General features: G+C 42.2%; 1 protein-coding gene across 1 annotated transcript in view; it reads left to right on the plus strand.

The window, feature by feature from the left end:
• The first annotated feature begins 3,177 nt into the window (after positions 1 to 3,177).
• The window catches only part of LOC145357861 (YTH domain-containing family protein 2-like), a 31,390-nt gene continuing 8,238 nt past the window's right edge, over positions 3,178 to 26,329 (plus strand). The window contains exons 1-4 of the mRNA XM_080211412.1: positions 3,178 to 3,622; positions 3,797 to 3,821; positions 6,901 to 6,980; positions 11,514 to 13,079. Of these exons, the coding sequence (XP_080067538.1) occupies positions 3,596 to 3,622; positions 3,797 to 3,821; positions 6,901 to 6,980; positions 11,514 to 13,079 (1,698 nt within the window). The 5' untranslated portion in view covers positions 3,178 to 3,595. The remainder of the gene's footprint in view (positions 3,623 to 3,796; positions 3,822 to 6,900; positions 6,981 to 11,513; positions 13,080 to 26,329) is intronic.

A 26,329-nucleotide genomic window follows, 5' to 3' on the forward strand; every position in this document is an offset into this window, starting at 1 on the left:
TCAGATGCAAATGAAATTTAACACAGAGTGTGAAATGATTAATTTGGTGGGAAAAATAAGGAGAGCTAATATAAAGAAAAGGGTACAATTCTGAAGGGGGTGCTGGAGCACAGGGACTCTGGGTTATAAATGCACAAACCATTGTAAGTTATGAATAAAGCATATCGGATCCTGTGCTTTATAAGTTGGGGTGTAGAGTACAAAAGCAACGACGTTATGATAAACCTGCATAAATTACCAGTTTGGTCACAATTGGAGAATCATGTTAGGGTTGTCAGCTGCGATGAAATGTATGTCTGGAGGTGATATCACATGATTTGCCCTCACACCCCAACCATTCACCAGCCAGCACTCCCTTCCTTGTGATGGACTGCCTGCTTGCTGCAATTTCATAGAATTTCATAGAATCCCTACGGTGCAGAAGGAGGCCAATTGGCCCCTCAAGCTTGCAGAGACAACAATCCCATCCAGGCCTCAGCCTGTAACCCCACGTACTTACCCTGCTAATCCCCTGATACTGACAGGCAATTTAGCCTGGCCAATCAACTTAACCTGCACATTTTTGGACAGAGCAAGGAAACTGGAACGCCCAGAGGAAACCCATGTAGACATGGAGAGAATGTGAAGACTCCGTACATACAGTAACCCAAGGCCAGGGTCAGCATGGTGGCACAGTGGTGAGCACTGCTGCCTCACAGCGCCAGGGACCCAGGTTCAATTCCCGGTTTGGGTCACTGTCTGCACATTCTTCTCTTGTCCCCATGGGTTTCCTCTGGGTGCTCTGGTTTCCTTCCACAGTTCAAAAGATGTGCTGGTTAGGTGCATTAGCCATGCTAAGGTCTTTCTCAATGTACCTGAACAGACGCTGAGTGTGGCGATTCGGGGACTTTAAAGTAACTTAATTGCAGTGTTAATGCAAATCTTCTTGTGAAACTCAACATTAAACTTTATTCGGGTCCCTGGAGCTGTGAAGCAGCAGTGCTAACCATTAGAAAGACCCATTTCCTCTCCCCTCAACCCTCCTTCCCCCATGACCATTTTCAATATTTTTTTATACCTCTATGATCTTTTTCCAAGATTACATAGGCTGGTATCCTGAAGTTTGATCTTCAGCTTCTGGAGCCTCCAGGCCAGTCCTGGAGGGTTGGCAACTCTAGGTTGTGTCCTACCTTGGGCACTAGAGTTTAGGAAGGATGTGGATTGATTGAAGAAGCTGGAGATGTTCAGAAGTGGGTAATTGTCTTACCAGGAAAACTTGGAGAGGTTAGGTCTGTATCCGCTAGAGTTTAGAAGAACAAGAGGTGACTTGATTGAAACTTTTAAGATCCTGAGGAGTGTTGACAGGTTGGGTGTGGAGAGGATGCTTTGTCTTGTCAGAGAATCTAGATTCTAGAACTAGGGATCGCTCATTTAAGACAGAGATGAGGAGAAACGTTTTCTCTCAGACAGTGGTGAGTCTCTGGAACACTCTTCCTCAAAAAGCAGTGGAAGCAGAGTCTGAATAAATTTAAGGCAGATTTTGTTAGATTCTTGATTGACAAGGAAGTGAAAGGTTATTGGGGTAGGCAGATGTGGGTTTGAGATTACAATTGGATCAACCATGATTTTATTGAATTGGGGAGTAAGTTCGAGGGGCCAAGTGGCCTACTTCTGCTCCTAATTCTTCTGTCCTTGGCAAAAAGAAGATTCAATAGGAGGTTTGTGCTAAACAGAAAATGGATGTTTCACCATGTCAGAGAAAATGCTGGATAAACTCAACAGGTCTGTGGAAAGAAACAAGAATCACAGAACCCTTATAGTGCACAAGACATTTAGCCCATTAAGTCTGCATGCACCCAGGCCCACCAGTCCCCACCATATCCCTGTAATGTTGCGCATTTCCCATGGCTAATCCATCTAACCTACACATCTTCATCGACACTGAGGAGCTATTTAACATGGCCAATGCACCTAATTGCACATCTTTGGACTGTGGGAGGAAACTGGAGCACCCAGAGGAAACCCACACAGACATGGGGAGAACATGCAAACTCCACACAGCCAGGCACCCGAGGCTGGAATTAAATCCGGGTCTCTTGAGCTGTGAGGCTCGTGTACTCCAAAAATGCTATGTTTTGTCTGTATAACACACAAGTAACAATACTTCTCACGGTGACAAGAATAAATCAAATCGAATCAAATCCTTGCACAGATCTCTTTTGTTTCTATTTCAGATTTCCAGCATCCGCAATATTTTGCTTTTATTTGAGATGTGTGCAGCTTTACGACACTGCCTGTGGCATATCCAATTCCTCTCATAGAATCATAGACTCCTACAGTGCAGAAGGAGGCCATTCAATCCATTGAGTCTGCACTGACCACAATGCAACCCAGGCCCTATCCCCATAATCCCATGCGTTTACCTTAGCTAGTCCCCTAACACTGAGGGGCAATTTAGCATGGCGAATTCACCTAACCCGCACATCTTCTGTGGACTGTGGGAGGAAACTGGAGCACCTGGAGGAAACCCATGCAGACATGGGCAGAATGTGCAAACTGCACACAGACAGTGACCCAAGCCAGGAATCGAAATCCCCGGTGCTCTGAGGCAGTAATGCTAATGTCTGTACTGCCGTGCCGCCTGCTCTATTCTTAAAGTTACAAAGCCAATGCTCACAATGGTCCGGGCAAACCCAAATCCATTCAAGAACAAAAATACTGGAAAATGTCAACAAGTCTGACAGTGTCTGTGGGCCGAGAATAGAGTCAATGTTTCGAATCTAGATTACTTTTCGTCAGGCCTCCCTTCCTGGGTTACTCCAAAAAGTAAATTCAAAATCCAACTGAAGCCAATTCAAGGCTCCCCACAAGAAAATCAAATAACATGCCAGCTGACTGGGAAAGAAATTGCTGAAGGCAAAATGTGGTTAGAAGGCCGGGACTTCCAAGCCGGCAGGTGGCGCTGCGGTGAAATGAGCGCCGGGGTCGGATCCTCCGGACCGACGGGTGGCGCTGCGGCGGAAGGACGACCAGGGGTCCGATCCTCCGGAACGGCGGATGGCGCTGCGGCAGGAGGAACGCCGGAAGGTCGGATCCTCCCGACCGGCGGGTGGCGCTGCGGCGGGAGGAGCACCGGGGGGGGGCCGGGGACGAGCCCGAAGTGGGGCGGGCGGCGCTGTTTTTTTTTCGCAGCCGGGTTTCCGCTGCGGCCCATGTGAGCGGCTCGGCCATTGTGTGAGGGAGGGAAGGGAGAGCGAGAGAGCGAGGAAGCGGCAACGAGGAGCCTCGGCAGTGAGCGGGCGGACAAAAAAGTGTTTTTAAACGCCCAAAAAAAGAAGAAAACACCCTCCCCTCCCGCCATATCTTCCGTCTCCCGGCGCTGATCGATCCACCGGGAGTTAGCCCGCTCGGTCGGTCAGAGAGAGAAAAAAAGAGAGAGAGAGACGCGCGGCGCCCTCCCGCACCCTGCCCCGCTCCGCTCAGTCAGCGCCGCTGCTGCTGCTGCTGCAGGCCGCTGGAGCCCAGCCCAGAGCCTCGGGACCCGCGTACTTAACTCTTCCCCCACCTCCTCCCCCAATCCCCTTCCCCAACCCCCCCGGCCTCGGTTCATGAAGAAATGTCGGCCACCAGCGTCCTGGACCAGGTAAGGAGGCGAAAGCGGTTCCAGTTTGTGGGATTGTGTCTGGCCCTTTTTTTCTCTTTGCACAAGGTAGAGTTAGGCCGCAGCCTCGGATCTCGATTAATGATCTTTTCCCTTTTTCTGTTTCAAATCGCTTCCTCTTCCCCTCCTCTGCCCGGAAACTTGACTTGGACGCAGAGACCGAAAGGCCAAGGAAATAAAGGTAAGAAAGTCTGCCTTCCTTCCTTCCTTCCTCCCCTGTCTGCAGCTTCGGGCTGTTCCCTGTGTGTTTTATTTTAAAATGGTGGCGGGGACAAGTGTGGGGAGGAGGGAAGTGTGGACTTTATTTTAGAATTAATTCCCCTTGGGGCTGCCTCGGATCTGTTGAGGGAGGTTTCCTGCGTTTTGGGGGGAGGGAGGCAGGAGGAAGCAGCACAGGCCCTAAATCCTGGGGCTGGAGTAGGAAACTAGTCTCCAATTGAGTTTTACCCGCCTCAAAACCCTCCCTTCATTTTTCTTCCTTCCTTTCCCCCTCCATCTGGGAAATCTCTGATGAGAATTTGATTTTTTTTTAAAAAAACCTCACAATTTGGGGAATCTGAGTTTGATTTGAATTTCTTACAAAGATCCCTGATCTAAAACACACATTTTCCCCACGAACAGGAAGAATGACTAATGCATTTCATTGACATCATCTTTATAGATTTTATTTTTTAAAAAAAACAGCGGGACAGTTGCATTATTGAGTGTGACTAGTTTTACTTTTCGGAGGTTTCAGATTTTTTTCAGCTGCCCAAGCATGTACATTTTAATAGAGTTTAAGTAGAATTAAACAAATTATAATTGCAAGACACTCCCTTAATTGGGGGAGGGGGGAGCATTTCACCACTTTTGATGAATGAGTTTAATATATGGTGTTGCAATCACATTTTTACACCCCACTTGTCAATTAAAAAGATTACCTCCATGTAAATTTTATAAATTCTTTAACTTTCTGATGTTTGAAAGTTTTTTTTAGCTGTAATTCTTCCCCCATTATTGTGCTGCAATTTCTTTGTAGTGTTCAGTTGTGAATTGATAAGTTCTGATATTTTAAATATCTAGGCTGGCCAAAGATCCTTACTATTGTGTTTTCCCTCTACCACGTCCTGATGCTGCCTGTCTTTTGTTTCTACTCCTTTTAAAAGTCTTCTCATTCTTGGGAAGACTTTTGTTTTCATGTGGCCTTTTGCGAGCAGCAAGCCACAGACTTGTCAGTACCCATTCATTTGGAGCAAGTTTGTTCATATGCAGTTTTAGAGGTGTGAAGTATTTTTATACAACTCTGGGGGGAAAAAAAATCACTATGTAAATGCATTTGCAGTGGTAATGCTTAATGTTTATTAGTGTCACAAATAGGCTTACGTTAACACTGCAATGAAATGTGAAAATCCCCTAGTCACCACACTCTGGCACTTGTTTTGAGTACACTGAGTCAATTCACCTAACCACATCTTTCAGACTGAGAGGAAGCCAAAGCACCTGGAGGAAACCTGTTCAGACATGGGAGAATGTGCAAACTCCACACAGATAGTGACCCAAGCCAGAATGCAGTCCAAGCCCTTGGCAGTGTGAGGCAGCAGTGCTAACCACTGTGTCACTGTGCTACCCTTAATCATAGAAATATGGTACCTGATTGTTTTCCTGATGCAGAATGCTCGTTTGAGGGGTAATTGATTTTCCAGTCAGCATATGCCCCCTGCCCATCATAACTTCATTACTTAAGTGCTAAATCACCCTGACCCCTCTAGACAATTTACAGCATTCTCTTTGTGAGGCCATTCCAAATGCATCTATCTTTTGCTTGTGTTTTGCTGTACTAAAATGCTAACGGGTCACATGCCTGAAGCACACAGTTTAAATATGCATAGTAAATTAGGGAACTATTAATGTAGAGGCGAATCTCATAATGGCTACAATTCATGTGGTGAATTAAACTAAAAGGACTGTTGGACTCTTAAACTTGTCTGGTAAATTAATATGAGCTCTGGTTAGCAGTCTGTATATGGAAAATCTTTTCTGGATTCTCTGCTAGTGTTGCTGTTTGAACTATAAACACTTGGCCAGCAGGCAGAAATGCTTCTTGCTGTACATTTATGTTGATAAAAACATATTGATCGTATCACATTGTTGCAGGGCTCTCTGCACTCATTAAAAAAAATTACTCACCTTGATTAAAATAGTGGCGTGCTTAGTAAGATTTTACAATTTATTCTGTGCTAAGTCTGGGTAGGCCCTGCAAGATTCCTCAACTGAACTTTTTTATTTCCTTTTTGGTTTATAGTTTAATTTCATTCGCCCCAAAAAAGTTCTGCTTTCCATAAAGGTGCTGACTCACTCTAGGATACAATTTCAGTTGGCTGGCCCTCATTTGCAAGTCTAGATGTTGTGTTGGCATGCTGTTTGACTAGAAGGGCCATCATAATTAGATGAAATCCTGTACGTGGCTGATAGCTGTGGCTGAACACGTTTCCAGCAGGTGTAATTGAAAAGTTATTGGGGGCAGTAACCCTGACTGATTTGATGCTTTGCTAGGAAAGTTATGGAACCTCTCGCTTGCATGCTGGCATAGATGGGAACTTTCAGATGTCTGGCTAAGCACCACACAAGGCGGTGCATTATCAACGGACTCAGTGAGGAGTTTTTACTGTTATTACGTTTTTTTTCTTGAAACTTGTAGTTCATGTTGTAAAAGCATCAGTGTAATGGCACTTTCTGTTTTACCACAATCGGTAAGCTATGTTCATTTAAAGAGCTGGTTGAGACAATTATTACTAAAAGGTGCCTGGGTTTTGTGACTGAGAATATACCCAGTTAACAAAAACATGTGATGAGAAAGCCAAGCTGCTATTCATAGGCCTTGAGCTTGTTATCTTGGCAGGAATGTTGTATCTTCGAATGGCTGCACCACGTGCTTGTTTGGCCTACTGAGTAAATATACTGCATGGTGAACTAGTGAGTCATACTGACCAGATTCTTGGTTGGAAGTAGGTGCCTGGTGAGGATTGGATGGGATTGTCTGATGATTCCCTACATGCTGATAGTTGCTTCCTAGACTTTTGACTTCACGGAAGGACACAATTGGAGGAATAGTAAGAGAGCAAAATAAGTTGAGGTTTTATCTTCACCTAATTCTATCGTGGCTCTTTGATTTCTAGATTAAGCTTTCATATCGTCTGTTGAAGTTAATGCTGCGATTGGTGGGTAACTTTGTTAATAGGATTTCTAGTTTTCATTAAACCCTTTCCTCCATTTTATTATAGTGCAAAATGGAGCTGTTCATCAAAAGGATGCACTAAACGACGATGACTTTGAGCCTTATTTGAGCACTCAGACCAGGCAGGTGAGTGTACAACAATTTTTTAGCAATTCGTGGGAACTGAGGAGGAGGAGGAGGAAGTGGCTAATGTTCCATCGGTTTTAGAATGAGACATTGGAGGTTGTGATGTGATTGGAGGGGGCAGTTCTCTGTTTTTGCGAAACAAAATTAGCAATATCTTTGTGTTAATTGTGAATTTAATTTTTGGGGACTTGTTTCCTTAAGTTGGTTAGGAATTTGTTAGGGTAAGTTAGGATGGAAATTTGCAATAACCATGTGCACTTGACTATTTCAGATCTGAAATATTTATACTGCCTGGGTGTATTGTTCCTGGATTTGTTGTTTGGGGGGAGGTGGGGGGTGGTGGTATTTCAGATAGATCACTATTCTGTATTCTTTTTCCTTTCCTGTCAGCATTTCATCTACATCCTCGCTTAGACTCAGTTCTGCAGTTAAGTAACTGAAATAGGGAACCTCGTTTCCTGTGAATAGGGGAACAGCAGCCTTGGTACAAATGCCAATGTTAGATTTCAAAATGAGGACAGTTTTCCATAGTGTACCATCCAATTTTTCCCAAAACTACTTGAATCAATTTTTAAAATTCTCTCTTGGAAGTTTTCGTCCCTTGTGCACAGGTACTTTGACATTTTTATTTTGTCCTTTAGCATTGTGAGGACAGGCTCCTTAAAATCTACCTTTTTAAACTTTCCATTGAAGGTATAAAATAAAGACAATTATTACTCTTGAATCTCTCTAGTTTTTGGAACTAGGGAATCTGGTTGATTTCCCATATAAGGACTTTAGGTCAATAGTTATGCCCCTAAGTGAAAGACACTAATGGGATCAGACTAGGCTCTGAATCTGTTAGGTTATCTGCTAGAAGGTGGAAACATCAGGGAGCAAATCAAACAGAGGAGTGACCAGCCTGAAGTTCTCCTAAAGAGCAGAAGCTATAACTAGGTTTGCTAACCTGTGCATGTAAATAGATGCTTCTGCAATAAAACAATCTGAAATATCTTGAGAATAAGCCCCACCCAGATGTTTGAAACGTCATTTTCAAAGTGTTTGAGAGACAGGCTAATGAGGTTGTGGTTACCTGGAATGAGAAGAATTAATCTGCGAACAAAGAGCGGGAATACTGGCAGATCTTAAAATGAAAGTTTATTTGGCAACATTTCAAAGAGCTTCATTGCTTTGGAGGCTGAGATGGTGCTTACTCTTGATTGGAAAGGTGTAGTCCATACCATTCAGACCATAAATAATGACCCCTCAGGGTATCAAAACAAAGCCAAATTTGGCCATTGTGTCGTTAGCTTGGAGTAAGATTTGCTGAGGTTCCCACTCTCCTTGCTTCTGCTTGTGGACATTTGGTGAGGTTCACTTTTTGCGGGGCGGTGGGGGGGGGGTCAGCTTCTATATAGACTGCTGACATCGGCTCTGCCTCTGAACTGATGCCTTCCTACAGCTAATCTTGAATAGTTTAGTGCTTGCCAGCTCAACATCTGGAAGATCAAGGCCACGATTCTTATTCCCTCCACCCACCACAAACTCCACTTGCTTCTCCTTCCACTGATTCTCCATCCCTTCGCTGCTCCAAAGCCACAGGTTTTACCTCACCCAGCCTCAGCTCAGTTTCATAACTCTTCCAGTCTGTCAGAAAGGCAGCTCCACAGCAATTTTTGCTATTGACCTTATCTCAACTTAATTGCTAAGAATCTGAAGCTGTAGTCACTACCATTATTTGTGTTTTCCTTACAGGTCTGTTCATTTCATTAAATTTAAAGATTCCCATCCTTGAACCTCTGCATGGCCTCAGGCTAACCTGTCCCTGTAACCAATTACAGCCCCCTGCCCCCTAATTCATTCCTCTGGCTTTTTGTACTTTACCCATCATTTTTATGCCATCCTTGTTTTGGTAGCTGAACTTTGGATTACCTTTTGCCTTTTCTTTTGAATACTGTCTAATTCTTTCCTCTTTTAAATCTTTCTTTTATACAACCTTTGCCATAGATTCCTCTTTCAGTTAAGTGGGGTCAGTCTTTGTAAATTGTTCTTAGGTGCTGCAGTAGACTTTATGCAGCCTAATGTGTACCTGGATAACACTGTAATCCAGTGTTAGAATGATAAAGTCCTTTTGTGATCTTTATCTCATACATTTGTCCTAACCTTTTTGGAGGCATACTCAAACACGTCAGGAAGTTGACAACTTGTCTTTGCATGATACAAAATAATGTGTGTCTTGCTCTGTTAGTCATTTTTTGCATCCCTAACTACTATGCTGTTTACTCGACTGATCAAAGCTGCCCTGATAGTATTCTGTTTAAAACTTGACTGACTTTGCAGTCGGCTCCAGCAAAGGCAGCAAACACATGGGTGGTATTCCCTTATTTCCTGTCCCTGGAGGGAGGGGGATTGTGTCTTGGTTTCTGACTAATGGTTCATTGTAGTAGTGCTCATCAAACCTTCTTCCACCTTTTCTTTTCTGTGTCACTCTGTGAATCTCAAACGGACCTAGCTTAATGCAAAGATCAATGGAAGGGGATGCTCCATCCCTAAGGAATGCGTCTTTTCTCAGAGCACCTGAGGTGAAATCATGACTGTTACCGGCAATGTCAGTCTGGTTTTAATGCATATTGTCTAAATGGTAGTATTTTCTTCCAACCCATTGCATGTTTACCTTTTTTTGAACAAATGCTTAAAAGTAGCTCAGTTCAAAAATCCATTTTATGAAGAAGAATTAAAAATCCAGAAACATGAAGGTGTCTTAATGTCCATTTTTATTTGGTTGATCGCTATTTGTGGAGTACTGTGGGTGTCCTTTGTATAGTTCAGTACAAGCTGTCAAAGCTGTCCAGAGTCAAATTGTCTGCATGCTCACAGGATGACCAGTTACTTTCTAATGCTCCTGTCTTTTTGATGCCTATGAGAGGAGCAGAAAAATTCCCAGTGCCCTTTCCAGTCAGTTCCTTGGATTGGGTAGGGTGGGATAGTGCAGCAGCACTAGATAAAAGATAAATTACAGGAGTCACTACTTTTTCCTGAATTTGTTGGGAAGTTGACTGCACTTTTAATTTATTAGGGAGATACAACGCAAGACCCAAGCCTTTCTCCTCTTCAAATAAAGTAACAGCTCTTTACTCTGTTTTGCTGGTAAATGGTACAACCGTTGGCCACCTTTTGAGTCCTCAACTTTCTAACTGAATGCCTAATGGGAGTTGTTGCAGCAGGATTGAATAGAAGAGTTGTGCCATTTCTCCATGCAGTCTTGTAATTAGAATGTAGTATAATTGTGCATATAGTTTGAGCTTCAGCAGTCAGAACAAAGGCTGCATTTGTGTACTTCCATGGAGATGTTTATGGCCAAATTACTTTGCAGAATTAGAAAACCACTTGATCAAGCAAAATCGTTTAAAGCTATTTATTTGAAAAAGATTCTTTATAATTAGATGAATCCTTGTTCCGTTTGTTTTATGCTGACCCATTCATTGTAGAGTGATTTATTTTAACCTTTTCTATGTTCTATAATGTTTATAATTTTTTCTGTTTCTCTTCTATTAATAGTGTGTGTTCTGGGTGGGGAGAGTGAAGAAAGAATTTCACATTTTTAAACTGTTACTTGTCCACGTGAGGAGTATTAGTGCAAAAGAAGGAAAGTGATTCACCCAACTAATTAAATTTATCTATGGCACTTTTAACGCAATAAAATTTCCCAAAGTGTTTTCACAGGAGCATTACAAAATGAAAATATGACAATGAGTCATGTAAGATATTAGAATGGGTGATCAAAAGTTTGGTCAGAGGGATCAGTTTTCAGGACTGTGTTAAAGGAGGAAAGTGAGAGCCTGGGAAATGTAGGGAGGGTATTCGAGTTTGGGGCCTGTATTGAAATCGACACCACTGATCATGATAGATGAATTTAGGATGATAAATTAGATCTTTGCAGCCTTTAATAAAATTCAGGTATGCAAATGATTTACTAATGCCAAGTTGCCAACCTCAGGCTATGCTCCAGGAGACGCCAGGGAAGTTTGATTATTGGGAAGGGAGTAGCATTGAGTTATTAACATCTTGGTTAAAAACCTCAATTAAAAGGGGCTTGGATGTTAATGTGGAGACTAAAGAAGTTTTAAGGAGGGGTAAGTCTAAGAATCTATTCAATAATTACTTTTCCAGTTTATGCAAGGTATACATTTTTCCTACTTCTGTTTACATTTAAGCTTCTAAATTCAATGTTTCAATCTAACCAAGCCTGTTACTTGAGTATCTCTATGGTAACTTTGTGAGGATTGGAGGAGTTTTATAATTGAGGGCTATTCTGTACCTAATGTTTAGTCTAAAGATTCCTGGGGATTATGTTAGCATTGTTGACGGTTTAAATGGAAACTTCATACACCGACCTTAATGTTATAAAATCCAAGTGACATTGCTGAGCACTTGTCTTGGTTTCTCACAGCTTTGGGCTGGGTTATGCAAGTTCACTTAAATTCTTAAGATACAATTAAGTTTAATTGTATTTTATGCACCTCTCACTGAATATTCTCATTTTGTTTTAAACAGAACAATACCTATACTGCCATGTCTGACTCCTACCTACCAAGTTACTATAGTCCATCTATAGGGTTCCAGTATTCGTTAAGCGAGGCTGCCTGGTCTACAGGAGGGGATCCACCTATGCCCTATCTGACATCGTATGGACAGCTGAGTAATGGAGAGCATCACTTCCTACCGGATGCAATGTTTGGACAGCCAGGAACCTTAGGGAACACTCCTTTCCTGAGCCAGCATGGGTTTAACTTCTTTCCTAGTGGTGTGGACTTCTCAGCTTGGGGGACCAGCAGTTCTCAGGGACAGTCCACTCAAAGCTCAGGCTATAGCCCCAGCAGCTATGCCTACCCTCCTAGCTCTTTGGGTGGAGCTATGATGGATGGACAGTCAGCTTTCACTAACGAGACGCTGAATAAAGCACCAGGTATGAATAGCATTGACCAAGGTATGGCAGGACTGAAGATAAGTGGTGGTGAGGTCGCTAGTAACGTATCTAAAATGGTAGGTTCTGCTGTTGGGAGTAATCCTATATCGACTATTTCAAATAATGCGATACCTTCTAATCCTATGCCACCGACTACTATCGCTCCCCCGAAGCCAACTTCATGGGCGGACATTGCAAGCAAGCCAGCAAAACCCCAACCCAAGAAGGCAAAAGGTGGGTCTAGTGGACCATCCCTTCCACCACCTCCAATTAAACATAATATGGATATTGGTACCTGGGATAATAAGGGGACTGTGGCCAAAAGTGCTCCTCAACCATCAACTCAAGCCTGCGGCCAGCAGCAAAGCCAACCACCTCCGCTGCCGGTGAACCAACAGGTGGTGAACATGCAGCCACAGCAAGTGTCCTCAGGCCAGCAGCAGCAGGTGCCACCGCAGCCAGTGCAGCAGCAGCCACAGCCAAACCGCTGGGTTGCACCCCGCAACCGAGCAGCTGGCTTTGGCCAAAATGGAGTGGATGCTGGAGGCATTGGGCTGGCGCATGGAAATTCAAATTCCGCTTCTGTGGAAGCGCATCCAGTCTTGGAGAAATTGAGATCTGTCAACAATTACAACCCCAAGGATTTTGACTGGAATCCCAAACATGGACGAGTTTTCATCATTAAAAGCTACTCCGAGGATGACATCCATCGCTCTATTAAATATTCCATTTGGTGTAGTACCGAGCATGGCAATAAGAGACTGGATGGAGCCTATCGTACCATGAACGGCAAGGGCCCTGTTTACCTCTTGTTTAGTGTCAACGGGAGTGGCCACTTCTGTGGTGTTGCTGAGATGAAGTCAACTGTGGACTACAACACTTGTGCTGGGGTGTGGTCTCAGGACAAGTGGAAGGGACGGTTTGACGTGAGGTGGATATTTGTGAAGGACGTGCCCAATAGTCAACTGCGGCACATTCGCCTGGAAAACAATGAGAACAAACCTGTCACCAACTCCCGAGACACTCAGGAGGTGCCCTTGGAAAAAGCCAAGCAGGTTCTGAAAATTATTGCCAGTTACAAGCATACGACCTCCATCTTTGATGACTTTTCTCATTACGAAAAACGTCAAGAGGAGGAGGAGTGTGTTAAAAAGGTTGGTCATGCTAAAAAATGTTAATTGGAAGATTGTAGTGTGCTGAAAATTGTCAACCTGGGGCAGTCCCTGCAAGCTTTTGAGTACAGTGTTAAGTTTCATTATTTTGTTACGTACAAAAAATCCTGTTTTACTTGAACCCTGTTGATCCTAATTCTGTCTGAATTGATAGCTTATAGAATTAGATTTATCTAAGTAATGCCACTAGAATTTCAGTAGACATTATAGGAGGGATATAAAATGTTCAGTGCCCACTTGAACTGTAACTCTTCTCCCTGCGTTAACAATATAGATGTTGCCCATTCAACTTGGGCAGAGTAGAGAGAGCATTGAGTTGACAATAGGGTCAAGTGATGGGAAAAATTTAGGGCAAAGATTTTGGGATGTCGCACAAGTATATCATACGATAAGTGTATTGGTTCAAATGTGATTTTTCTTTTCATTTAGAATATTTGCAAAATAAGACCAGCAATAACACTGGTCACTTGCACAGTTTAATGAATTTAATGAGTAGGTAAATTTATTTTGAAGGGTTGGGATGCAGCTCGTGATCAAGCTTAAAGCACATATTTTCCCAGAAATGCTAGTGTGCATTCTATTCTGCTTCTGTTTGTAGAAAAGAGAAAAATGTAATAAATACCAACCATTTCAATTGACTATAAAGGCTACCTGAAATTTCTGGGGGTGAGTTGGTGCAATGGATTAGTCTCTGGCTTTTCACCACTGGGATAAATAAAGTAAGTGCTGGAAATATTCGGCAGGTTTGGCAGGGTCTGCAGAACAAGTTGTTTTAGACTCAAAAACTACTTCTCGGTCCACAGATGCTACCAGACTCGCTGAGTTTTTCCAGCGTTTGTTGTTATGCCAATATCTGCAATATTGTTTTTAATTTGGTGCCTGGACTTGGGGTCAAGTTCAGCAGGACTGATGGGCTAAACGTTCTTTTAACAGAAATGGAGGGATACAAACAAATGGTCTAGTTGGACCAATGAGCGGCGCAGGCTTGGAGGGCCGAAGGGCCTGTTTCCTGTGCTGTTTTGTTCTTTGAAATGATTTGGCGGCAGTTCATCTCCATCCTGAATGTCCACAGTTCCCCTAGTTTGGGATTGTGTTAGCAATCTGAGAAAATCAGGTCGTTGGGCGTAGTAGTAAATGAAAAAGCATAATTTGTACTACAAGGAGAGGGCACTTCTTTAAAGTTAAGGTGCAAAGAAAGGGACTGCTGCCTCACATCCAAGCATGCTATACCTAATCAGTGTGTGTAATGCTGACACTAAGTGAATGACGTTCAGTATGTCAGCATAGAATTTGATTTCTCTAAGTAATGTAGAGTTTGAGTGAACACGGGAGGGCTATAAAATGTTCAGTGTCCACTTGAACTGTAACTCTTCTCCCTGCGTCTGTTCCTCAGCATCAACATGCTCCAAGAGCACCAACAAGTGGATGACTGTCTATTGTTGAGTTATGATGATGTACTAGTCTGGTACTGTTCACATTGTCAAATACAGTTTTTATAAATAGTTGATTATGATGGTAATGCTATATGAAATATTGCACAGTGAATCCCCATATACTCTACCAGGCAAAGCTGTGCTCTTGATTGGTACCCCATCCATGTGTTAAAACATCCACTTTTTGTGTATCGTAGCTGCAATATGTACTATCTAAAGGATGTACTGCAGCAAGGTTCCGTTGGCAGCACCTCCTAAATGCACAGCATTCATCATTTAAAAAGACATGCACATCAGGATGATGGGAATACCATCATCTTAATATCACTGACGATCCAGATCGGAACATATATCGCTGAACGAAAACCCTGGAACTCCCTAACTGTTTTGCAGGTGCACCTTCACTGTATGTACTGTCACTGTTTAAGAAGGCAACCTACCATTTCCTTCTCAAGGGCACTAAAGATGGGCAACAAATACTGACCATGTCAGAGAATGAAATTTTTAGATTGCTATAGTCCCATTCAAATTGATTTAAATAACCACGGAGGATAATTATTTTGGGAAATGCACGAGATCTAAGTATTTTAGTCGAGTGAAAATAATATGACTGGATTCTGTACTTCATAGGTGTCAGATAAAATATTCATTAATATTCAATGTGGAGCAGTGGATTTGGATACTGTATTGAATGTTAAAATCTGGCATAAAAGCACTTTTCCTCGTTGCCTATGCTCATTTCAAAAAATGAAGCAATTCAGTGCAGTGTAAGTCAAATGGGTTCTTGTTACTGGATTATCATGAAAAATATCAAGCTGATGTGCTGGAAGCTACTCTTCTAAAGGTGTATAAGGAACAGAAGTAGACCGTTTGGCCCATCGAGTGTGCTCCACCTTTCGATGAGAGTAAGATTGATCTGGTGTAATCCTCAACTCCACTTTCTGCCCTTATCCACGTAGCTCCCGATTCCTTTATTGATTTTAAAAATCTGTCTATCTCGGTCTTGAACATACTTTATGTCCCAGCATCTACAGTGCTCTGCAATAAAGAATTCCACAGATTCATTATCCTCTGAGTGAAGAAATTCCTCCTCTTCTGTCTTGAATGCGTGACTCCGTACTCTGAGATTATGCCCTCTGGTCCTAACTCTCCCACAGGGGAAACAATCTTTCAGTATCTACCCTGTCAAGCTCCCTGTGAATCTGCTATCTCATTGAAGTCACCGCTCATTCATCAAAACTCCAAAGAGTACAGGGCCAATCTACTCAACCTTTGCTCGTAAGAAAATCCCTGCATGCCTTGGGTTAACCTCTTGAACTTCCCCTGAACTGCGTCCAAAATCAGTCTAACTTTCCTTATATAAGGGGTCTAAAACTGTTCACAGTATTCCTGGTGTGGTCTAACTAGTGTCATGTATAATTTTAGCAAAACTTGTCCATTTTTATATCCATCCTCTTGGAAATAAAGGCTAACGTTTTGTGTTTTCTCAATTACCCGCTGAACTTGCATGCTAGCTTTTTGTGATTTATGCACGAAGATCCCAAACCCTTTTTTTTTTTAGCAGTCTTTCTCCATTTAAATAATATTTAGCTCCTTTATTCTTCCTACCAAAGAACATAAGTTCATAATTTCCTTCATTGTATGCCACTTGCCAATTTTTTTGCTCACTCATCTAACCACTCTATATCTCTCTGTAGACTCCATGTGTTGTCCTCACCACTTGCGTTCCCACCTATTTTTGTATCATTTGCAAACTTGGTAATAGTACATTCATTTGTCCAAGTCATCAATGTATGTTAAGTAATCGTGGCTGCCGGTTTAGGCTGGGGAAGAGGATACAACTTTCACCTAGTCCTTGCTAAGTTGAAACTGTCCATTGTGCTAATATTGCTGTGAGGTCATGGGGTTGCAGGTTCAGTTCTCTTATCCAAGACTTTGTGCATGTCATTTCAATTAACATTCGTGTTATGAATCGGGATGTTGCATTGCCAGAAACATCCTATTTGGGTAAGAGGCCAAATCAAGGTTTTGTTTTTTTTTGTGGGGGGGGGTTTGTTTCTGGATGCTGAAGATCCAATGGAATTAGTATAGAAAATTATTTATCTCAATTGCTGATTGTAGGACCTTGCCATGTATAATAAATTGGGTCATCCTGAAAGGAACAGAAGGATACGCTAAATGAGAGTGAGATGAGGAAGAGTGGGATAAGGCTCAAGCAGAATATGAAAAATAATATTGGTTATTTAAGGCAAAAGTGGCCTGTGTTAATTTTATATGAATGTATAAACAATCAGGACAACAAAATTTTGTTCAGTGCTTTGATGTGCCACAGCGCTGCAGTAAACCAGTATTTTATAATTTTCTTACGTTTCCTCCCAAGAATTATCCAGCATAAATCATTTGGTGTAAGTGGAATGATAATTGAGTGATGTCAGATCAGTATTTTGATGGCTCAACCTGAAATGGTTGATTAAAAACCCTGCTCAACATTGTATACCTTTTTGGAAAGAATCTGATGTGTGCCTTTGAAGGCAGAAGTTAACACTGTTTCAAGTACTTTACAAGCAAGTAATCCAAAATGTGCCCTCACTTCACTTGATTGTTTTATGCACTTTCTGCAATTACTGAATTTGATCACTTGATTGTGTATTCATTATCATCTGGGCTCTGGAAATTTGAATAAAAATTTGAATGAAACTTTAGCATGCATCGTAGAATCCCTTTAGTGCGGGAGACCATTTGGCCTATTGGGTATGCACTGACTGTCTGACAGCATCTTATGCAAGCCCTATCTCTGTAACCCTGCATATTTACCCTACTAATCTGCCTAATCTACACAGTTTGGGACACTAATGGGCAATTTAGCAAGGTCAGTCCACCTAACCTGCATATCTTTGAGTGGGAAGAAACCAGAACACCTGGGGAAACCCATGCAGACATGGGGAGAATGTGCACACTTGCACAGATGGTCACCCAAGGCCAGAATTGAACCCAGGTCCTTCGTGATATGAGGCAGCAGTGCTAACCGTTGTGCTACTGTGCTGATCAGGGGCCCAGGATGGGGGATTGAAGAATCAGCTTGCTACTTGGGACTTTCAGATAAATTGCAGCATGAGTTGCATGCAAAAGCAAGCTGATATCATATACCAGCAATGTACCTGAAGCCTAGCCTCATATCCCTATGCAGTATTGGGGTTGCTAAACTACTCGCCACTTTTTCTGAGAGACTGCCAGGGTCTGTTCATTAAATTGTAACTGAATAAAAATTATTTTCATTTGAGCAGTCTCCCCCAGAGAGACTTTATTCCATCAGTTTGATTCAAGCCCAATAATTAAACATTCTGATTAGACATCAGATGGACATAAAAGCTTTCTAGCACTGCAAGAGAAGGGGAGTTATTAATGTTTGTCCAATATTTAACATCACTAAAACAACTATCTCACATTGCTGTTTGTGGGAGCATGTAGTGTGCAGATTGGCTACTGCTTTTCCTTGCATTATAACAATACTGTACTTCAAAAGTATTTCATTGGCTGTCAAACACTTTGTGGGTCCTGATTTAGAAAGATGGGAGACAATGCTTGAAATATCTTCTGATAACCAATTTGCATCCTCAACCTGATGTTCTGGCTGAACTGATGAGTTTAAATGTTCGGGTGTACAGTGGCATGGTGGCACAGCGGTAAGCACTGCTGCCTCAGTGCCAGGGACCTGGGATCAATTCCTAGGTTGGGTTATTGTCCTTATGGAGTTTGCACGCTCTCCCCATGTCTGTGTGGATTTCCTTCAGGTGCCCTGGTTCCTTATGTTCCTCCCACAGCCTGAAAGACGCGCTGGTTAGGTCCATTGGCCATGCTAAATTCTCCCTTAGTATACTTGAACAGATGCCGACGCTAGGGGATTTTCGCAGTAACTTCATTGCAGTATTAATGTGATACTAATAAACTTTTTAAACCGATTTACAAATCCTACACAATTACTCTAGCTCTTTAACCCAAGCTGGTGCTTCAGTGTGATATTGAAGCTGTACTGTTGGAAATATTTTGTAAACTGAATCTTCTCCAGTCAGAAAAATCTCAGCACTGCTTTGAGGACCGGAGAAGTTTTGTTTGATCCTTGTTGGTATTCCTCTCTCAGCCAGCCTCACTGTTAGTTGGTATCATCTTACTGTGTGCAAATTGGCTGCCATGTATAATGTAATATGCTTCAAGAATTTGCTGGTAAAGCATTTGGGAATCCTGAGGTTGCAAATAGTGCTGTATGTGTGTTTGTATTTTCAGGCTTTTTTTGGTCCTCCTTTCTGGTGTGTACATCCTCCACCCCCATGTTCACTGGAAGAGTTTCCAGCTTTGCTGTTCAGCATGCTCTACCTGAAGCAAACAGTTTTGATACCTTTTTGGCTAAAAAGGCCACTTCAAATTCCGAGCCTTTGGTCTTTTTTTTAATTCCTAATGCTTGAAGGTAGCTTCCTGTCTATGAAGCATCATTGGGAACTTTCTCCGTGAAAGTTGTTATATAAATGTGACTTAAAAATACTGAATACTACAACAGACCATAGAAATTGCTATAGACCCAAAGGATAGGCTAGGTACTGTCCAATTTGTGAAACAGATTACAAATTGTGCATTCCAGTCGTCTGGAGTACTAGAAATGGAAATTTTATTTGACTATTGCCTATAACAAATTACTGCTTGGTATGAGAGGACTGCTATCTAATGGGCATTGATCCCAAGAATGTTGATTAGGGACCGGTATGCAGTGGTGGATAACACTGAATTATTCCATCGCTTATTTGGCTGAAGATCAGTAAAATGAAGCTCATAGATTCTTTACTGTGATTCCTTACAAAGTAAATGCACAATCCTGGCTGTCATTAGGAGTGACAGGGTAAAACCTGAACATATGGGTGGATGAGGGTAGAGTTCTTGATTTTTCTCCTGCCCTGCTGAGTGGACTGCCACCTTGGAAGTCACTTGCCTATCTTTATATAGAGGTCTGTAGACATTTAAAGAAACTGCATTTGTAGAGTGTCACGTCTTCTAGATGTCCCAAATGCTGCATTTCAAATGAACTATTCTTGTAATGTGCTCACTGTTGTCTGCGACGTCACGTTAACAAAGGAAAATGTTTGAGCAATTTCTAATTGGCCACAGAAAATACATCTTCAGAAAGTATCTATATATGGCAGGCCAGCTTGTATCAAAATTTCAACATAATTACGCTGACGTTTTGCACACCGCTCCTTGTGCCATAATCCGAGAGCTAAACTGTGTTTTAGCAGCTTTTTACATTTTTTTCCTTCTCCCTGGTGATCTTGGTGGCATTTGTAGGGGTTCTTTTAGACACTGACATAATTGTCCTCTGGTGAGAGCTTTGTCCAATGTTTAAAATGTTCTGAAAATATTTTGTATGCATTAAAACTTAATTGGAATTTAACATTCAGTGAACTTAGTGTGAAGTAGCACAAGCTAAACATAGAACATTACAGCGCATTACAGGTCCTTTGGCTCGCGATTGTTGCGCCGACCTGTGAAACCATCTAAAGCCCATCTAACCTACAGTATTCCAATATCATCCATATGTTTATCCAATGACCATTTAAATGGACAAGATTAAAGTTCACTCAGCAGCGATAAAGCAAATTCCTTTAGGTGTTGCTTTGTGACTGGCCAATGACAGCAGTGAGCTGAACTTCCAGTGCTAAGCTGTTAACTCTGGTTCTGCTAATAGACCTGTTGGCCCAGTTTCCCGAGGGGTCTGAAAGTTCTTCCTTATGATATAGCAGGTTGAATAGATTGCGGCCAGCTGAAACGCAAACTGAAATGCGCCAATATAAAATATTCATTGTAATTGTGAATGCAACAACTTTGTTAATTGTGTCTTAATAAGACTTTATATTAAGTGTTCATCATCTGCTTGCAAATATCAATTGAGACCTTGAATATTCCAAAGGCATTGCAGATATTTGTGTATCTTGCCATCTGGTGTTCATTTGAAATGCCTGCTGTTGTGCCAAATGCAGCTAAGCATCTCTACATCTGTGTGCATGTGACATGATGCTAGTAAGCATTTATATAACAAAATAAAATTGAGTACTGACTACAACGTTGGGCATCAAGCCTGCAGAAAGTATTAAAATCCTGCTGTTGAAACTTCGCCAATGAAACCTCCGATTAAAATGTCTGCACTGTCAGTGTGCAAATGGATGAACAGTGCACGGGGTGCGGGTATGGAATATGTCTGCCATAACTGAGAAAATGTCCTCTTGTTTTCCTGAGAACCTGTTGATTAGTGCCCTGATGTGTTTTAAGATGTGTTGTACATCCTGCATTTCTGAGCTTTTGAAGTTGCTGGTGATTATCATCTCAATCTTGTAAAAGAAAATGCTGACTTGTTAACTGTAGTTACATTTACTGTTGTACGTTGAATATTTGAAAATCTTGGCTTGGAATTGGTGTAGAGCTAGTGGTTGTTAGACTTTAAAGGGACCGAAAACCCTGGGTTATATACCTTGATGTCTTGAAGATTTGGGAAGTATTTCCTTGAGGAACTCTCTCTACTTGTGGGGAAAAAAAACAGATGTCCTGGAGTTTCTGTGCATGAAAATGCACATCTGCATTTAAAAATAAAGAGGACTCAGGAAGAGACAAGTCTGTAGTATTAACTGTTGGTGAAAGTTTATTAAGGGTTTGAGTTGTACTTTAATGCAACTGATTGGTGGGAAACTATGGACTTACCAAGAGGAGTTGCTGTGGATAGACTTCTGTTTAATGTTTTGAGCCAAATGTAAGTGAGGTTAGTCATGACAATCTGCAAGATGTAGTTTGCAGTTTCAGAAAGGCGCCAAAACTAAGTAACTAGGCAGCCCAAAATAGTGAGACCAGAATTCTTGTGTGAAGATTCACCGCTTGGATTTCTTGACATCCATGGAATGAGGCTCTAAGTGTCAGTGCCTTAGAACAATATGTTTTGGAGAGGGTTGATCTCCAGACTGGAGTCGATCTGGATAGGAACACATACTTAAACTGAAGTGACTCTTGGGAAAATGTTATGTTTGAGTGAGTGAAATATCCCCAAGAGAAAAAGTTCAGCACTTTATGCACCATAGTTGGCACGTAGAATAGGAAACAGTCTGATTCAAACACACTAACTTCAGTGGCATTAATATTCATTGTTGTAAGTAAGATCCTTGTGAGACTTTGTAATTCAAGTTAAATGTAAAGAAATAGATATGTAAAAACTTGATAACCCATGGGTATCCTGGTTATCTCTTAACCAAAGCACTGGAATTGTATTTGTTCATGGGATGTGGGAGTCATTAGCAGGGTACATGAGTCGCAAAAACCCAGCTTGCAGGTGCAGCAGGTGGTCAGGAAGGCGAATGGGCTGCTGGCCTTCATAGCGAGGGGGATTGAATATAAAAGTAGGGAGGTCTTGCTGCAGCTGTATAGGGCATTGGTGAGGCCGCAGCTGGAGTACTGTGTGCAGTTTTGGGCGCCGCACCTGCGCAAGGATATTTTGGCTCTGGAGGGAGTGCAGAGGAGGTTTACTAGGCTGATACCGGAGTTGAGGGGATTGAGCTATGAGGAGAGGCTGAATAAACTAGGCTTGTACTCGTTAGAGTTTAGAAGAATGAGGGGAGATCTCATTGAGACGTATAAGATGATGAATGGGATGGATAGGATAGAGGTGGAGAGACTCTTCCCGCTCAAAAAAAGACAGTAGGACTAGGGGGCACAGCCTCAAGATAAAGGGGAGGCGGTTTAGAACAGAGTTGAGGAGGAACTTCTTCACTCAAAGGGTGGTGAATCTCTGGAATTCTCTGCCCGTTGAAGTGGTGGAGGCTGCCTCGCTAAATATTTTTAAGAAGCGGGTTGATGGGTTCTTGATAAGAGAGGGGATTAAGGGTTATGGGGAGAGGGCGGGAAAGTGGAACTGAGCCACAACAGATCAGCCATGATCTTATTGAATGGCGGGGCAGGCTCGAAGGGCTAGATGGCCTACTCCTGCTCCTATTTCTTATGTTCTTAAACATTTGTTGTTTATCCTTAACTGTCCTTGAGAATGTGGCCATTTACCACCACCTTGAACAGCCACAGTCCATCTGGTGTAGATACACCTGTGGAGCTGATGGGCAGGGAATTTCAGGATTTTGACAGTGACAGTGAAAGAATAGTAATACGTTTCCAAGTTGGGGTAATGTGTGACTTGTGATGGAACTTGTACTTGATCACATTTCCATGCGCGTGCTGATCTTATCCTTTCAGGTAATAGAATTCATGGGTTTGAGGGATACCTGTAGACTGAACATTTGCTTCCTGACCATGCCCCTGAATGGCTTCATTTTCAGCAGGTGCATTCTTGTGTCTAGGTTAGCTCCTGAGAAACTTTTTTCTCTCACTATTGTATCAACTCCTTTTGATCACCTCATCCCTTAACCTCTACGCTCTAGGATCAAAGTTTAATTACGTGGTATGACATCCAGTGCCACCCTGTTAGAACATAAAAACTTAAGAAATAGGAGCAGGAGTAGGCCAACTAGCCCTTCGAGCCTGCCCTGCCATTCAATAAGATCATGGCTGATCTGTCGTGGCTCAGTTCCACATTCCCGCCCTCTCCCCATAACCCTTAATCCCCTCTCTTATCAAAAACCCATCAACCCGCGTCTTAAAAATATTTAGCGAGGTAGCCTCCACCACTTCAATGGGCAGAGAATTCCAGAGATTCACCACCCTTTGAGTGAAGAAGTTCCTCCTCAACTCCGTTCTAAACCGCCCCCCCTTTATCTTGAGGCTGTGCCCCCTAGTCCTACTTTCCTTTCTGAGCGGGAAGAGTCTCTCCACCTCTATCCTATCCATGCCATTCATCATCTTATACGGCTCAATGAGATCTCCCCTCATTCTTCTAAACTCTAACGAGTACAAGCCTAATTTATTCAGCCTCTCCTCATAGCTCAACCCCCTCAACTCTGGCATCATCCTAGTAAACCTCCTCTGCACTCCCTCCAAGGCCAAAATATCCTTGCGTAAGTACGGCGCCCAAAACTGCACACAGTACTCCAGCTGCGGCCTCACCAATGCTCTATACAGCCGCAGCAAGACCTCCCTACTTTTATATTCAATCCCCCTCGCGATGAAGGCCAGCATCCCATTCGCCTTCCTGACCACCTGCTGCACCTGCAAGCTGGGTTTTTGTGACTCGTGCACAAGGACCCCGAGGTCCCTCTGCACCGTCGCCTGCTGCAGTTTTTCTCCACGCAAGTAATAATCCTTCCTACCATTATTGTTGCATGGGACAAATTACTGAGGTGAATCTACATGTGCTGGAAACACTGGCACTGCATTGCTTCATACTATATTTCCGTGAATGCCACAAACACCCCACTAATCTCTCCTTGAATTACCTTCAGGACATGGCCGATTCCGGCTTTTTGAAGGCTGCAGATTGCAGATGTGAGTCTTGAGTAGGCCATGTAAACATCCTTATCCATATAGCTGGCTGCAGGCAGAGACAACTTTTTCATAGAATAGAGATCAACCTCGATCTCTTCTTGCGACCTGCTAAACACGTTCTTCGTTGTGTTGCAACATTTGAACTCTGATACAAAATAGAACAACGCATAGGTCACCGATGCACAGCGCCAGTCTGGCATTAAAATGTATAAGCTGTAGGAATTCACATAATTGAATGTATTTGATTAATCATATCTCCTATCCAAGAGGGTATGCTTGTGTTTTTTCCTATAAGAAGGTGGAAGATTAAGGGGTAACGGGAAAGATATTTAAGATTATAAAATATTCTGATGGGGTAAATGTAGGGCATAGTTGTGATGCATAGCATGAATGCATTTACGAAAAAGCTAAGTAAAGCATGATGACCTGTAAAAGTTTTTGCTGGAAGGATGAAATGAGTAGCAGTTTCATACCTTTTTGCTACTGGCCCAAAGTACTTTACAGCTAGTGAATCATTGTTGTAATATAGAAAACTGCACAGCCAATTTACACACGGTTTCTATCAACAGTTTAAAATACATGACCAAATAATCCCTCTTAGTGTAAGGGTTGAGGATACATATTGGACAGGATGCTGAGAACTCCTGTTTTTTTAAATAGTATTATGGAACTTTTAACATCCACCGGAGTGTGTCAGAGCTAGGAGAATATTGATAGTTAATCTTCTATTGTACTTAATTTCCTTTTTGCTCAATTTTGTACAGATTCAGCCCACCCTTTGTGTGTATAATTTCCTTCACCCCAATTTTCTGTATGTTCATCCCACCCTATGGGTTTGTGTATGTATAATGTGCGCACAATTTTGTTTTTACAGCTTTTTGAATCAAACATAAAACTTTGAATTTTCCCTATTGGGGATAGCAAACCAGTTTGAGCACAAAGTGGGTAAGCCTTGGGATACCTTCAGAGTCTTGTAGAGCCAAACTGAGGATTCTTGTAACATGCATAAATAGAGTTTTCAAATACAAGTTTACTTCAGGTCAGACTCGTGAATATTGCTAAGGCAGCAAATGCTGATGTCTTTATTGTACAGTATGGAAGTTTTTCCATGGAAGCTGCCTAGAAACTTCCAGTATTTGTGCTAGGTGTATAATTTTTTTCTTTATTGCATGGGATTTGGGCATTTCTGGCAAGGCCAGCATTTGTTGCCCAAACCTAATTGCATTTGAACTGAAGGGCTTGCTGATCCATTTCAGTGGAGCAGTTAAGAGTCAGCCACATTGCTGTAGGTCTTGGGGCCTGTGTAGGTCAGACAGACCAGATAAGGACAGTAGATTTCCTTTCCTAAAAGGAACCAGCTGGATTTTTTACAACAATTTGTGATAGCTTTGATAACTATTACTCAGAACAGCTTTTTGCAATTTATTAACTGAATTCAAATCCCACTAGCTGCCATGTCCGCCAAAGCATTGGATGGGGCCTCTGGATTACTAGTACTGTGACAGTACCACCATGTCTTCTTTTCTCCGTGGTGATTAAGATAATTTATTTTGTTAGCTAGGTGCATAGAAATCCATCACTTCCAAACTGTTGAAAGTATCACACCCCATTGTCCTAATAGAAAGCGTGCTGCCTTTTCCCCAATATAGCACACCCATCTATATAATCCAGATTCAAGTGAGGGTCGCAGAACCAAAGCTTGATCAAGTGTGTGCAGCAGTACTGCTGCACGGCTAAAGGTGCATGCAACATCAGGCTGCTAGAAACTTCTTCAGTAAGAAGTCCCACAACACCAGGTTAAAGTCCAACAGGTTTATTTGGTAGCAAACACCACTAGCTTTTGGAGCGCTGCTCCTTCGTTGGGTGAGCCCACTCACCTGACAAAGGAGCAGTGCTCCGAAAGCTGGTGACGTTTGCTACCAAATAAACCTATTGGACTTCAACCTGGTGTTGTGGGACTTCTTACTGTGTTTACCCCAGTCCAATGCCGGCATCTCCACATCAGATACTTGTTCACTCAGTACTACATTTATAGGATTATCAAGAGCTAACAGAATAATTCCAGTTGGCAGTGATTGATCTACTCCCCTCCAGCTTTCTATTGTCAGTCAGGCTAGTCAGTTGTCAGTGGTATTCTGATATGTTTGCAGACTTGTCTGGCTTGAATATTGATTACTGGGCCAGTTAAGGATTTGATATGGTTCAAATATTAAGTTGTATGAAGCCAAAGGAGTTATATACAACTTATGCCAGTTTTTATTTCAAAACTTTGCTTGCCACTTTTTACTCTCTTGCTTTTCTGAAGATATTGATTCTTGCAATGGTACCGCTTAACAATTGGAAGCT

This window comes from Carcharhinus amblyrhynchos, chromosome 24 (assembly GCF_965287045.1).
Source record: "Carcharhinus amblyrhynchos chromosome 24, sCarAmb.v2.hapA, whole genome shotgun sequence".
In the NCBI taxonomy this organism is placed as follows: Eukaryota; Metazoa; Chordata; class Chondrichthyes; order Carcharhiniformes; family Carcharhinidae; genus Carcharhinus; species Carcharhinus amblyrhynchos.